The 15,497-nt window shown below is 40.1% G+C and overlaps 1 protein-coding gene across 4 annotated transcripts in view; it reads left to right on the forward strand.

Annotated features, from left to right (window-relative positions):
* Positions 1-15,497, forward strand: part of OCRL (OCRL inositol polyphosphate-5-phosphatase) — a gene marked incomplete at both ends in the record, with an annotated part of 42,347 nt that overhangs the window by 24,110 nt on the left and 2,740 nt on the right. For 3 of the 4 annotated variants that reach the window (XM_084258493.1, XM_084258494.1, XM_084258495.1), the window contains 4 exons: positions 4,503-4,613; positions 5,243-5,408; positions 5,664-5,899; positions 12,657-12,680. In XM_084258493.1, coding sequence (XP_084114619.1) covers positions 4,503-4,613; positions 5,243-5,408; positions 5,664-5,899; positions 12,657-12,680 — 537 coding nt within the window. The remainder of the gene's footprint in view (positions 1-4,502; positions 4,614-5,242; positions 5,409-5,663; positions 5,900-12,656; positions 12,681-15,497) is intronic. The other variant, XM_084258496.1, reaches the window with a different exon arrangement.

Genomic DNA, 15,497 nt, shown 5'->3' on the forward strand with positions numbered 1-15,497 from the left:
AAGTTTTCTAGATTCCTGCTATGAGTGAGACCATCCGGTATTTTTCTTTTTCTTTTTGGCTTATTTCGCTGAGCATGATCCCTTCCAGCGCCATCCATGTTGCTGCAAATTGCATGTGTTTATCTTTTTTGAATGCTGAGTAATATTCCATGGTATATATGTACCACATCTTCTTGATCCAGTCATCTACCATGAGATACCATCTTACACCAGTGAGAATGGCACATATTAAAAAAACTAGCAACAACAAATTTTGGTGAGGGTGTGGAGAAAAAGGAACTCTTCTGCACTGTTGGTGGGAGTGCAAACTGGTCCAACCACTGTGGAGAGCTGTGTGGAGATTTCTGGACCTACTAAACGTAGAGCTTCCATATGATCCAGCAATTCCACTCCTAGGCATTTACCCAAAGGACACAGAAACATCAATTCCAAAGAACACCTGCACCCCTATGTTTATAGCAGCACTGTTTACAATAGCTAAGCTTTGGAAACAGTTATTTATTTTTTTGTCTCCATCATGAGTAGGGTTTTTCCACATTGGTTTTCTAGCTGTGTGTTTTTAGTATGCAGGTTGTATCTTGTAATCTTGTACAACTAATACATTTACATTATTATAGATTTTTCAGATCTACTATCATGTAATCTTTCAGAATCTCTATAATGTAGTACTTGATAGGACAGACTGGATAGCTGGACTGCTTAGATTAGCACCCCAGCTCAACCACTTTCTAACTGTAACTATGGAAAAAAGTATGTGATGTGTCTGTGCCTCAGTTTCCTCCTCTATAGAATGGGAATAGTATAGGGGGATTAATGAGATAAGTAAGACATGGGAAGAACAAAATAGGGTAGATTCCTTCCCTCTATGTATCTGTTTATTTATTTATTTATTTATTTTTTTGGTGTCTGAGATAGGATAAGAAGAATGACTTTGGAACATTTCCTTTATGTACAAAATAAGGTTTTAGTCTTAGATGTTCAATTTTATCAAGACAATAATGACAACTTTTGGATTTTGTTTTTCATTTTGTGATTTTAAAATAATAAATAATAGTGTTCACTCACTAATTACTAGTAGCTAATATGTGCCCAGGACTGGGCTAGGCCATTTACACACACTTTATACACTCCTCACAGCAGTGCTTTGTCTTAAATACTCCTCATTTAACAGATGAACAAATGGAGAACTGATGAGTTAAATAACTAAAAGCATTGAAGAGCTGAACCTCAAACCCTAAGTCAGTTCACCTCCTTTAGGTACTCTTTGTACCACCCCACAGTGCCTCTGTGCTTCCAAAGAATGTGTGGATTAGATACACCTTCAGATAATACTTTTCCTTCTGATTTCTAGTTTGTACTTATGGGCTGCTCTTTTCTTCATTTGAGTTCTCTTAATCCATTTTTAAAAGGATGTCTTTCCCCAAACACTAGTCTTTCTGGTTCAATTAGCTATGTGTGGCTTTTTTGTTTGTATTTCTTTTCCGAACCGTAGAACATTTGTAGTACACCATACCTATTAATCCAGAGCTCCCAGTAGGATATTTAAGAATTCCCCACACTTCCTGTGTATTTTCATGTGTCTTTAATAAAGGTCTGCCTTTTTAAAATTACACAGGAATTAGGGATGTTTTGTCTTTAAATATAACAAACTTTAAGCCAAATTTACAAATAAGGCTGAAGTTCTTCAAACCCTTTTCTGTCCCTCATGCCCACCTTTGCCCAAACCCGCTTTCTCCAGGTAGGCCAGCTACCTTAAGGAATTTATATCTTCCTAGACCAGATGGGCATGTTCCAGATCTGTTCTGTCCAGTACTGGCATAGTAGCTACTAGCGATAAGTAGCTATTGATCACTTGAAGTGTGGCTAGTGCAACTAAGAACTGAATTTTTAATTTTATTTAATTTGAAATAACGTAAATGTCTCTATGTGATGACTGGCTGTTGTGTTCAACAGTGCAGTTCTAGATCTTAGCATATGATCTTCTGTTTACCCATATACAATATAATGTTTATGTATTGGTGTGTGTATATCATAAATGGCCTCTTACTGTATTTATATAATTGGTCTGCAAGTTGCCTTTTTTTTTTTTTAATTCAGTGGTACATCTCAGAGAGCTCTCCATGGTGTTACATAAAGATCTCATTGTACTTTTTTCTTAATTCCTAATTTTGTCGATAGTTTGTTTTTCTAAAAAGGATGTATTGGGTGGTGACATTTTATAATGTTCTTCCCCTTGATATGTCGGAAAGGGCTATGATCATGATAACCTACTGAGAAAAGCCTTGATTTTATTGAGTAGCCACCCTATATTTTGGACTCTTGGGTGTGCTATGATTAGAGGCTTTTAAAACCGCATTATAGTTTTACCTCTATTGGCATCCGTGACTCTTAACAAAGGGAACAAGTGCTCAGTGGCCAATTAACTTCAGAAGACTTGTGGGCTGAATGAGATTAAGCTGAAATAGGATTCCCGTTCCTCCCCTTGGTAATGGGACCTGTTGCCTTGGCTCTGGACATAAGAACTGGCTAGAGGGGTTTTTAAATGTAGATGCACAGGTCCCAGCATTGGCGATCATGATTATTAGGCTGAGACATCTGTGTCTTTAGGAACTAACCCAAGTTCACCCTGTTGCATATCTGGTACTTTGGAAAGAGTCTTACACTCAAGGTCCAGATAACACGTCTGGTATTAGCTGTGGCAAAGAGCAACTTAGTTGATCTTTTTGTATCTTTATATTCTCAGCTAGCAGAAGAAGAATAAATGCTTGCTGTGGTCACCTCACAGCTGATTGTGAAACTCAGATAACATATGTAAAATCTTTTTTTTTTTCAAAGTCCTTTTATTTTAAGATTTATTTATTTATTTATTTATACAAGCACTGGGCACAGTCAGAAGCGCAGGAGGGTGAGAGAATTCACCAGAACCAGAGCAGAGAGCAGAACAGGCAGACTGACAAAGTACACTGCTGAGGGGAGCAGCAGGCCGCAGGAGAGGTCTGCGCACCATGTGGGACCCTCGCCCGTCAGCCGGGGATCGAACCAGCGCTGCAGAGGCTGTGGGCAGCTTTGCAAACCAGCACTCAACCGCTGTGCCACCGGGGAGGCACTATGTAAAATCTTTTTAAAATAGTTGCAAAATTTTGAAAAGTATAAATTCTCTTAACACTGTAGTACAAACCCCTGTAACACTAGTGATAGCTGACCCTCAGTTCTCTCAGCAAGTGCTTCTCCTGTCTTGAGATGTTTGGCTCCACTTTTACATTCTTTCTTTCCACATTTGCTGTAGAACCTCTACTGTGTACATTAGCCTTTATTTTTACATTGAATTTTCAAAGTTTTCTATTCTAAAAAGAAACTGGTATCGGGCCTCCCCTGGTGGCGCAGCGGTTGAGCGCTGGGCTGCGAAGCTGCCCGCAGCCTCTACAGCACCAGTTCGATCCCCGGCTGCCGGCGAGCGTTCCACATGGCATGCAGACTTCTCCTGCCGCGCCCACTGCTCCCCTCAGCAGTGTACTTCGGTCCTTCTGCCTGCTCTGCTCCCTGCTCTGGCTCTGCTGAATTCTCTCACCCTCCCGCGCTTCTGACTATACCCAGTGCTTGTATAAATAAATAAATAAATCTTAAAAAAAAAGAAGAAGAAAAAGATACTGGTATCTCAAGAAGTTAAAATGTGATGTTAATTATGTTCATTTTTGGCATTGATTTGTATTGAGTTTTAATAGTTAATTAAAAGCCTGCCATATCAATAGGCTGAAAGTGCTGTCAAGCAGGACCTTTTTTCATCTACTATTCCAGATGAATTGTTTGTTTTCATTGTTTTTACTCTAGCCTAAGACATTTGTGTAGGCAGTTTTCTAAAATGGCCATAAGTTTCATTTACTAACATACCTTTATTATTATATAATCTGGTTATTGATATTATGGTTCTTGGCATTGTACATAGCAGCTAATAGAATTCATTGTCTTAATCATTTTTTTTCTGCTGAGTTTCACTACTTTGTCACCACTGTTAGACACAATAATAGGGATGTTTTGATCCTGTCCTTTTGTACAGTGCAGGAAAGCATTTTTAACACAATCATCACTTTTTTTTCCACCACCAAGTAATGATGGAACAAGAAAATATTCCTCCCAAATATTTAGTATAGTCTAACTTCATACCACAGAGATTTAACTTAACGAAGGTAACCAGTTAACCTTACCTTTACCTTAAAGTGTGTGATTCTATAATGATTAACTTATATTCATTTTAGTGACCTTTTACAAATTGTTAGAGACTCTGAGAGATACATAAAGAACAACATAGACTAAAATAAGGATCTGTTTTCTTTCAGGTAACAGTTGTGGCTGAAAGGAGATTTCAGAAAGTATCTGAGGATGTTGTTAGCACCACAGTTCATTTTATATGATTGCTGTCATGATCAGTTTTAAAGTGTTAGGCACTCTCAAAGGAAGATGAGCTAGGAGCATATAAGAGTGAAAAAGGGTTCATTTTCTTTCAGGTGAAGATTGTGGATGAACGGAGGTACCGCAAAGTGTTTGAAGATATTGTACGCATCATGGACAGAATGGAAAATGACTTCCTCCCTTCCTTAGAACTCAGCAGGAGGGAGGTGAGCAAAAGCACATGGCTGCCCATTGTGTTCAGCAAAAGGGCAAGCCATGTTTGTACAGAAGGCAACACGGCAACGTGGAAGAGTGTTTGGTGAATTCAAACTGCCTCCACCCCAATCCCAGCACCATCATTTTAGTAGCTATAACACCACAGGCGAATGTCTTACCCGCTCAGAGCCATGGTTGCCTCTTTGGATAAAGGGATGGTGGTGATGATAGCATCAGTCAGCACATACAAAACTCTTAGAACAGTGCCTGACATGTAGTCAGCCTTCAGATATTAGCTGCTCTTTAATAATTCAGAGTTGCTGGTCAGTCCATATCTCAGGACCCAGGACTTGGTCACAGGCTGCATACCCTGACCCAAGGTTGTGTTGTCCTCTTAGGATCCCAGGGACAATGAGAGTACTTTAGGGAAGTGGCAGGAGCCACCTAACTCCTCTGCTGGTGTGAGTGTAATAACATAAGAGCAGATGGTGGACAGCTGACTCAGTTGGTGAATGCATATGGCAACTGCACCCCTAGTTAATAATTATCTTATTCTTTATTCATATTCTCTATGGAATAATCCAACTGACTTACTTCCCCTACTAGTGATGCATGTTTGTGTCTGTCTGTTATTCCCCAGTTTGTGTTTGAGAATGTGAAGTTTCGGCAACTACAAAAGGAGAAGTTCCAGATCAGCAACAATGGACAGGTTCCCTGCCATTTTTCTTTCATCCCTAAACTTAATGACAGCCAGTACTGCAAGCCATGGCTTCGGGCTGAACCTTTTGAGGGCTACTTGGAGCCAAGTGAGTGTTCCCTTTGCTGTTGTCTCTGCTCACTATGTGCCGTCTCCTCTTGACTCCCATCCACTCCCTTTAACTCCTTGTTTTCTAACCACACGTCTCTTACCTTCACTGTCCTATTGGGGATAGCCCTGTTGTGTGTCCACTCTCTCCTTCATCACTCAGTGGTTTTGTAGAGGATACTCCTGTCGGTTCCCATCCCCTTTTTGCTTTTCCACTAGAAGGTTCTCCTACCATGTGACATATTTTCCCTTTCAGATGAGACAGTAGATATTTCCCTTGACGTGTACGTCAGCAAGGACTCTGTGACGATCCTGAACTCTGGGGAAGATAAGATTGAAGATATTCTTGTCCTTCACCTGGATCGAGGCAAAGATTACTTCTTGACCATCAGTGGCAATTACCTGCCCAGTTGTTTTGGTACATCCTTAGAGGCTTTATGCCGAATGAAAAGGCCAATCCGAGAAGTTCCCGTTACCAAACTCATAGACTTGGTAAGAGACATCCTAAGACATGAGGTTCCCTTAGATGAAGCTTCAGCCATACTTGACTGGTGCTTTTGTTGTGGTGGTGCTGGGGGTGGGGGTGTGCTATCAGTGACAGATAAGAATGACACTTCACTGTACTCTGCTTTGATTAGATTAAGCCTAAAAGGGAAGTAGAGAGGGTACATTTGGAGTTAGCTCTTGACTGGAATATAATAGGTATTACTAAATTCACAGAATTGGATTAATGACTCCCTTCTCTAAGGTAGAATGCTTATTTGTTATACTCTTCTCATACTTTGAGAAGAGTTGTGTATAAATTAGCATGTATGTGAGGTACGGTGAGCAGGAGAGACAGTATTATCCTCATAAACATATGAGAAAACTGAGGCACAGAGACAACTTGCCCAGCGCGGACTTGGGTAGCAACAAATCCTTCCCCCAGATTTTCTGACTCCCAATCCAGTACTCCTCACTACACATCATCATATTTGATCAAAGTAAAACTTAGTTGCTTGCTGCAGCACAGACCTATAAGTGCATCTTGGTGTCCCTACCTCAGAACCCTCAGGTTCTCACACAAATACAGACTGTATCAGCAGCCCAGTGGTTGTAATGCACACTGACATTTGATACATGTTTAATGTGACTCACTAATGAAAAGAAAGGAGAAGGACTTCCCCACCTCACCCCCACACCAAGCTGTAACGTCGGTGTCCTTCTAGGACAAATGTTAATTATCTTCCATAACATAAATGGATTTTGTATCCTATTAAGAACTTTTGAGTTTGTGTGCAGACCTCTTTGGGCTATAAAAATAAATTCCTCATCTCTTTCCAAAGAAAATGAGGAGAGGTGGTAGCTGTAATTATCATTTGTGTTCACATTGAGCCTTTGGGCCTAGCCAGAGTGGTGACTGTGCCATCTAGCAGGGAGGGCTAGATCAGCGGGCAGGCTGCTGGCTTGCCTGAGGGTGATCTGTTCTGTTGCCATGGAATTGTTTTAGCTATGACTCAGATGGCAGATTAAAACACTTGAGCCCAGGCCCAGCATTCTTTCTTGGAATTATGCTAGCTTCCCTAGAGCCCTTGTGACTGAACGTATTACCTCTCTGAGAGAGAACCATTTTCTTCAGAAATTCATATCCTAAACATTGTTATTTTTCATGACACTTGTTTTTTCACCTGCCACTGTGTTCCTGTCTTTCACATTTATTATTGTACCTTTCAGAATATGTTCTAAATGAAGTGGTTTTCTTTCCATCCCAAGCACCATTTCCCAGCTTTTGCTTTTCCAGTCAAGGGTTCACCATATCCTAAATTTGTCTGATTGTGTCCTCTTGATAATTTTCAAAATTTATTCCTTCGTCTTCCCTCCTCCCACCTATCTTCTAGAAACTGGAGCCTAGTTTTACTTTTGGTCAGTTGGCCACACATTATAATACTCTTTGCTGTAATTGGCCTATATTAAAGTAACTGGAAGGAAGATCAACCAACATAAAAAAATCTTTTATTTAATATATTGTCAGGTAATTCAACCATGTTTGAGAATGAATAGGAATGCCTCAAAATTTTCAGTGTCTTTAATGGCTCTGAGTAAGCCCTTTTTCTTCTTTTTGTGCACAAATGATTTAAAATTTGAAAGAATAGTATCTGGATCATTTTCTCATTACAAAATCCTGAGATCTTGTTAAATTGTGTGCGTGTGCTCATCATTCTTTCAAAACTTTCTAAAGGTAGGATTTAGAATTCTGGTTCTGTTGCATTTCAGTGTTAAATTCCTGTGTGTCATTGATGAGAAAATTATCCAGTTAGTGTAGGGCAATAAACAAGAAGTCTAAGGTTGTCCATACCCCATTCATCATACCTTCTCACCCTATTTTGACTTGATTTTGACTTTCTGAAATGCTTTCTTGGCTTTGTTTATTCCCAGACCCAAGATGATAGTTTAAATCCATGAGACGATGCTGTGAATAATGGTACCAGTTATCCTCTGTTGTGTTACTTACTCTAAAATTTGGGGGAAACTAGAAATGACTTCAGTGCTGTTGTTGACACTCCATGTACTGCGTCCGAAAGAGTCTCGTGCTACACTGCCTTCCTGCCAAATGCAGAATGAAATAACTAGCATAAAGCCTTTTCATTCTTCCTGTCCTCAATGACAGTGACTTTGCCACTCCCAGAATAGCTGGGGTTAGCACAAGTGACCGAGGAGAATCTGTAATGATCTTTATCCTTTTTCAGAATTTAGATTATTTTTTCTGAGCAGTTAACTACCATATTAAGTAGCAGATAGTCATCAATGTTCATTACATATTGGATATAAAGTATTATGGAGTTTATGTAGGTTCCTGCAATTTAGTGATAATAAGAATTTACTTGTCTGTACAATATGGCTAAATGCTAAATCATGGTTAATAGGGTATTTGGTTAGAAATAATCTAAACTTTAACCACCTTTACTAGCTAATGTCCAGTGTGTTTGGTAAGCTATTATTTTGGAATGTCATTGAGAGTGAAAGTTATGGAGCTTATAATTTGTATTAACAATAGATTCCTTTCCGGTGCTGTTTACTGAAGCCCTTATATGCTATAAAAGCTTATTGATTGTCCAACCAATCTCTGTAAAAATCAATGGCAGAATCGAATCAGCCTATTTTGGCTTTAATGAATATTTGATTCTTGTAACATTAACATGACTAGAAATAAGTTCAGCACATAAGAATAAAATGAACTGACAAAGTTATTTGGGGTTCATCACAGAAGTATTTTGAGTCAAGTACTTAAGAAACATGTATTACTATATAGGGTGAACAAGCTCTTCTAGATATAAGGGATGTTGTGAATAAAGGTTAGAAGGTGAAAATAAAAAGACCATGTATGAAAAATCATAAGATTTCCCTAGGAAGAGCAAAGATTAAGGATTAGAGTGTGCCAGGCTGGTTAGGTAGGATAGGGATGGGGGACAGAGAGTCTCAAAATCAACCGAGGAATTTATAGTGGCGGCAGAGGGCATCAAGAATCATCAGAAGACTTGGATGAGTAGTATGAGGCTGTAAATTGATACATTTGGAGACTGGGCTGATAGCGAGGAGATCAGGCTTGAACTTGCCAGATCTGATTAAAGGTTTTACTTATAATTATAGAGATGATAAAAGTTGAGGAATGAATGGACAAACTGTCATTACTTGGGGACATGTCTACTAGGAGAACGATGTCAAAAATTGGAAATAAGAATGACAACTTGGTATTTATACCAATTGATCCCCAGTACCGTTTCTTAACTTGTTAGGTATATAGTTTATTTTTTCTCTTTGTATTTCACAAGAAGTGATCCTTACTACCCCTTCAGTATCTGTTGAGATTTTTGCTTTTTATTTTATTATATCTTTGGTTAAAGATTTATTTTTATACAAGAGCTGGGGTACAGGCCAGAGGCACGGGAGGGTAAGAGGATTCACCGGAGGCAGAGCAGGGAGCAGAACAGGCAGACTGATGAAATACATTGCTGAGGGGAGCAGCGGGCTTGACCTGAGAGGTCTGCTGCACCATGTGGGATTCTTGCCGGCCGGCCGGGATTGAACCCATACTGCAGGGGCTGCGGACAGCTTCACAGTGCAGCGCTCAACCTGCTGCACCAGCGGGGAGGCCCTGCTTTTTATTTTTTAATTTGAATGTTTCTAAATGAATTTTAAATTTTATTTTAGGTGCATTTGCTACTGGGAAAACTCTTCTAAGTGTGAATGTTGGGGTCAAGAATGATTTGCATTGCATTTATTGTGTGCCATTGTGCCCCACTGGGCAAATCTGGACTAGGTTCCCTTCTTTATTTTTTTTCTTTTTTTTTTTATTTAATAAATTTTATTTTTATATTCCCCATACAATTGCAAACCCCTTAAAAGTGACCAATGCCTGGTCTTTTGCAGAGATTGGGCAGGTCAGTTGATTAGCAGTAACCTTAGTATTACCTTAGGAGATGCTGTTTATTAGTGGAAGGCTAAGTGGTGTTTCTATTTTCAGAGTTAAGCCTAGTGTTGAAATAAATGTAATTTGCATCTATTAACCTTATGCCTGTAGCTGGAGAAGTAAACTGTCAATGTAAGTCTGTTGCTCCTCGAGCAATATTTAATCAAAGGCCTGATTCTTCTTTCAGATTTTTCTTTTGTGTCCATTTTTAAAAAATGTTATTTTCTCACTATTGAGGTCTTCTCTCTTCTGCTTGTCCTACCTTGATAGCTTTAAATGACACCCTTTGCCACTATCTCTACCCTTCCATTTTTCCTCTTCAGATCTTTAATACAGGTTGAGGCCTTTCACGTCAGATCTTTAATACAGGTTGAGGCCTTTCACGTCCTTGCTCAAAAGTAGTCAGTGGCTCCCTCATGCCTATTGGACACAATCCAGATTGCTTTATTGTCATTCAAGGCCCCCTTAAATCTGACTTCAACACATCTTTTCAGATTTAATCCCCACAATTTTTACTCTCCGTCACGCTCCCCACAAAGCAGATGACTATCTTTTCTCTAGTTCCTTCCACCTCATGGTTTACCTTCTCTGCATCTCTGTCTACTTCTGCCCCTTCCACTTGTAGTGTCCCCTCCCCATCTCTACCCTTTAAAATCCCAGGCCTTCTTTAAGGGCTAGTTGGGTCACGTCTCCATTGTGAAAAGTCCCCCTGACAGTCCCAGCTGAAAGCCATTTCTCCTTTTGAACCCTGTCTTGTTTTTGTTTGTTTTCACCATTTACTGAGAACTTAAAATCATGATAAATTATGATTCCTCACCCCAGTTCAGCTGCAAGCCCAAGTCAGGGACCATGTCTTGCTCCTTTATGAATCATATCTCCTTCCCCACTCCCCAGAGGTGTTTAGCACAATGCTTTCTACTGGTGGATGGTCCCTGTTTAAAGAATACTTTCTTGAGGACCTGATTTGACAGGCTAGTATATAAAAATTTTGCCTAGTTTTACTCATCATATCATGTGGCCTGGTATTCATGGGAGGCAAAATAGAGAAGTCTGTCAAATAGGCAGGTTCTCTGTTAATAAGTAGTCTTAAATTTTTAAAAACAGTTGCATTCCAAAATCGTGGTAAATGAGATGTTTGACACAACTAATTTTCATGTTAAAAAATATTGTAATTACAGTACTATAAACACTGTGCACTTTATAAAGCCCTGTTACTCTGATTATTTTTATTTCATCTTATATGTGGTATTTCAAAGTCTAGGTCAACCCACAAAAACATGTTTAATTCATAATGTATCTAATATTACTGAAAAACCTCCTCACTTTACATAACTGTCATGTGGGGGGATGTCAGGGAATACATACTCCCCTGGCCCCAGCCCCCCGCAGCTCGCTAACAGTAAAATCAGGATTTCTCCTTTTACTATCAGACCTGAGAAGGGTTATTTATCCTTAAGTTCTTGGAGTTATTCTGAACCCAAGGCAGGGCTGGGAAGATTCCAGTGGGGAGTTGCTGAAGAGGTATGAGGAGCTTGTGAGGGGTACAGGCCTTTTGCTGGCATATTACACCACCCCTGCTGCCTCCCCTGGGTTTTAGGCTGCTCCCCTGCCTTTATGAGGTAATTGCCATTCCTGTGTTAGAGATGACAAAATTGAGGTGAACTTACTAATTTGCCTGAGGTCTGTAAAAAATTAATGAGACAGAATGTAGATTTGTACTGTTTACCACCAACGCCAGTACTCTTCCCATTAACCACACCGCCTTATAACTGGGTTTCTTACTGTCTTCAACCAGCTGTGGGGTAGAGTACATTCTCACAGCTTTCCCTGTCTTTGTCCAGAAAGCAGGCAGATTGTCTTTGTTGAGTGGTGTCAGGGGACATAGGTAACAGCTGTGGAGTCAGTCAGACCGAGTTGTAATCCTGATTTTGCCACCTTGGGCAAGTAATCTAAACTCTCAGCCTCGGTTTCCTCATCTGTAAAATGGGAATAATACCTACTTGGCAGACTTAGTGACATTGTATGTGACCACTTGGCACTGTTTCCCCACTTCATGGCAGGCGCTGGTAGTAGTTGTTGTTGCTGTCATTGTTATTGGGTTGTAATAATAGCATGAGACAGAGACTGTTAAAAAAAGGTACTTTCTTCCCTCTCCCCTGGTTCTCTTTTTTCTTTTACACCCTATAAGAAAACACAGTAGGGGATACCATGGATCTTCTGATCTGCAATGGCCTGAAATGAAACTCCTTTATACTGCAGAGGGGCTTCCAAATATGAGGACTTCTAGGGGCCTCTAAAGAGGGGAGTGGGTATGGTGAGACAGAAGGGAACAGGAGGCCAGCAAGGGTAAGAGATAGGAGACAAGCTTGCCACCTCCTGCCACATGTCAGGCTCACAGCCATATTTTTCCATTGAAGTGGCATCAGAGTGAGATGAGAAGCCACACACAGCAGCAGCAGAGCCTGCCTCCAAGCAGCACGTGAAAAGGACATCAGTGGGCATTTGGCCAGGTCAGGTGGCAGCTGCCAAAGGACACAAGAGTCTAGGACTGCACATTTCTCTTCTTTAGTGCTAGTCTTGATAAACCACGCAAAATTAAATGTGCACAATAGAAATTTTACATGTGACTGCGTTCCCAAATTTTAAACAATCATGATTTATTTGAAGAAGTTAAAGCTGTTTAAAACATATGTATCTAGTAAGCTAGTGGGTTCTAATAATAGTGATCTGTTTCTAATTCTATAAAGTAATACTAATCATTTTCTATCTATCAATGACTTTCTTTCCCTGCTCTGCTCTCAGGAAGAAGACAGCTTCCTAGAAAAGGTAATGAAATGCATTGGTGGCTATGAGTTTCCCGGTGCTTGATTAACACTTAACTGTGGTCCCTGGAATTTCTCCTTTCGCTTTTCTATATCGGAGACCTCTAGCTCCAAGACAGAACCCTCCGTTGTCTTGCCAGGAAAGATACTTACCGCACTGGTCAAGTCAAGGAGACCCCGTACATAAAAGCAGCACGACTCAAGGTTCCGGATCTATATCCTGCCGGCTGTGCTTAAGTGTGTCTGAGGCACAGGATAGAGACTGCATTCGTGAAGTCATTGAGACCCAGTACATACCAGCAATAGGACTCAAGGTTCCAGATCTGTATTTCTGAAATAAAAACTCCTTAAAGAGCTGTTTTGACATATATGAAAATCTCATGAGGTGGAGGAAGGTGCTGTGTAGCTATCATCCATTTCCAATGATAGTAAAACCAGAAGTGGATTTCTCTTGCATTGAGAGTGATGTGGGCGTTAGTGATTAATTACTGAAATAACACCAGATGTGGTCCAGAAACAGCACAGAGTAGAATCGGAATGAGATCGTACTGAATGAGATTGTAAGGATCATGTGTTCCAGCTCTCTGCCTCCAGACAGGGTATGGTATTTTCTCCATTCTGAGAAACAAGACAGCAAAGCTCAGGAACATGGGAAGAGGGATCTAGAACTGGGACTCCTGAATGGCTAGTGAAGGAACCCGATGGACACACTCCTTCGGTAGCGCCCCATCACCTGTGTGTCCTCATTCCACCGGGAGAATGCCCGGCTGCACAGTGGGAGAGCTGTCAGGTAGAGAAACATGGGCTTGAGAAACATTCTTAAAGCACTTTCACACAGCACCTCACCTGACCTCCCCAGCTGGTGGAGCTCAGTACATTCTGGTGATGGGGTTGCAGTCATGTTTGTGTGCTTTAGCTTTTAGTACTAGGCTTACAAAGTAGGTCCTTCGGAGGCACTGGATATACCTTGTTGAAAGAAGACAAAGTGTGCCTGGTTTCTCTTGGAAAACTAGAGTAAGTTGTAGGCTTTGTCAAAAGTATTGTTTCTTGTGCGTGATCTTCCTCTAGACTTCAGAGATGCATGTAGGACATTTTGTATTATCACATGTGAATTTGAAAATGGATAGTGGGCGGTGTATATGATCTACTGACAATTTATTAACCTTTTTAAACCTCTAAGGATTGAGATGGCTCTGCTTCCCATCCCTTCCCTGTTAATTGCAGGCTGTGTTCTGTCTTTTCATCTTAGATAGTGCCTTGTGTGGCCTTCATGCCTTTTTCCAGGCAGAGCACCAATTGGATGTCAGATTTTTTTTTTAAGTACATGAGTCAGTGCTAAATAATTTATATATAGTAAGTTTGGAGGTATCCACTGAAGAATCTATATATGTGTTCCATTTGGTCCAGAAAGTTAGCCCAGTGCATTATAGACAGTGTTTTGGCTCAGAGTACATGTAGATGCCTGGATATAATACTTGCAACTGGAAAGAAGCTGGTGGATAAGTGACTGACAATTCTGGCATCTATAGGAACGTGAATATTAGGTGATAGAATCCCAGGGATAGAAAGAAAGGAAACAAAACAAATCTAAAGAAAATAGATTTTTAAATGGTTAACCAACCCATCATGCTCCCTTCTCTTCTTCATTCCCTTAGAAAGGCACAGCAGCTCTAAAAGGTCACCCGAGCTCATTGAAGAACATAATGTTAAAAAGAGCCCTCTGCTGTGCTCGAGTGTACACTGTCTTGAAATAGTGAAATGTTTCTTTTCTTTCCCTTAAATTGACATGGCTGGGGATTGTGGATGGAATTTATACAGTTTTCTAAAGGTGGACATACATGATATATAACTTAGCAGGAGATGGGATGGATATATTTTCTCCACTAGTATTTTTCTGGGGGCTGTCTTCAGATGCCCTGTAACCTATCCTAGACATATTGTTAATATACTTTCAACTTTACTATGTAAACAAAATAAATGCATTTATTCCTTAGCTATTTTCAAGTTCAAATTAAGTGACTTGTGTCACTTCTGGGTTTTTCTCTTAAGAGTCTTTTAGGAGACTTGAACAGAAAGTAGAAAGATAGGTGAGAGGAGTCAGAGCTTCTCGAAATCTTTGTTGAGCTATTAATATAATGAATAATTTCAGGACTCACATTCTAGAACTTTCCAGTGTTTCTGGCACTTGGCATGCCATACCCAGTTTACTATTTTTAGATCTTAAGGTTTATGAGTTTTAGTGCCTTAAGATTAGACCTTATATCAAGTTTGAAGTATTCATGAATGTAGCTCTAACATGGAGTATTGTCTCTTACTTCTGAGGGCCAAAGAATCTCATCTCAGTTTTTGTGGTAAGACCTGAGAGAAGAGTAAGTTAAAACTCAACGAAAGCCTGAGTGTAGGTGCTGGTCTCTGAAGTGCTGTATCGACGATCATAATTGTCCCCGGTGGTGTGTGGACTCTACCGTGACTGCAGTGCTGATTCTCTGTCACCCTTGAAAGGATTTACAGCACACAATACAAGCGCGAGATAAACACGATAAACTCAAATGAAATGCTTGATGGTTCAGTGAAGCATCCAGAAAAGGAGATCCTTTCAACTGTGGGAATAAGTATCTAGTGCCTTCTGACCAGGAATGCCCCCAGGACAAAAAAATGAAAAATCTTAACGTATGAAGCTCTAATGATACCCACCTAAGAATTTGAAGACAGTTAAGTTACACACAGGTGTAAACCTTTACCTCCAAATCATATATACAACCAACCAGTGTTGTTAACCACCAGCAACAAATAATAATAATAATTAATTTTTAAAATTTTT

This window comes from Talpa europaea (assembly GCF_964194135.1).
Source record: "Talpa europaea genome assembly, chromosome: X".
In the NCBI taxonomy this organism is placed as follows: Eukaryota; Metazoa; Chordata; class Mammalia; order Eulipotyphla; family Talpidae; genus Talpa; species Talpa europaea.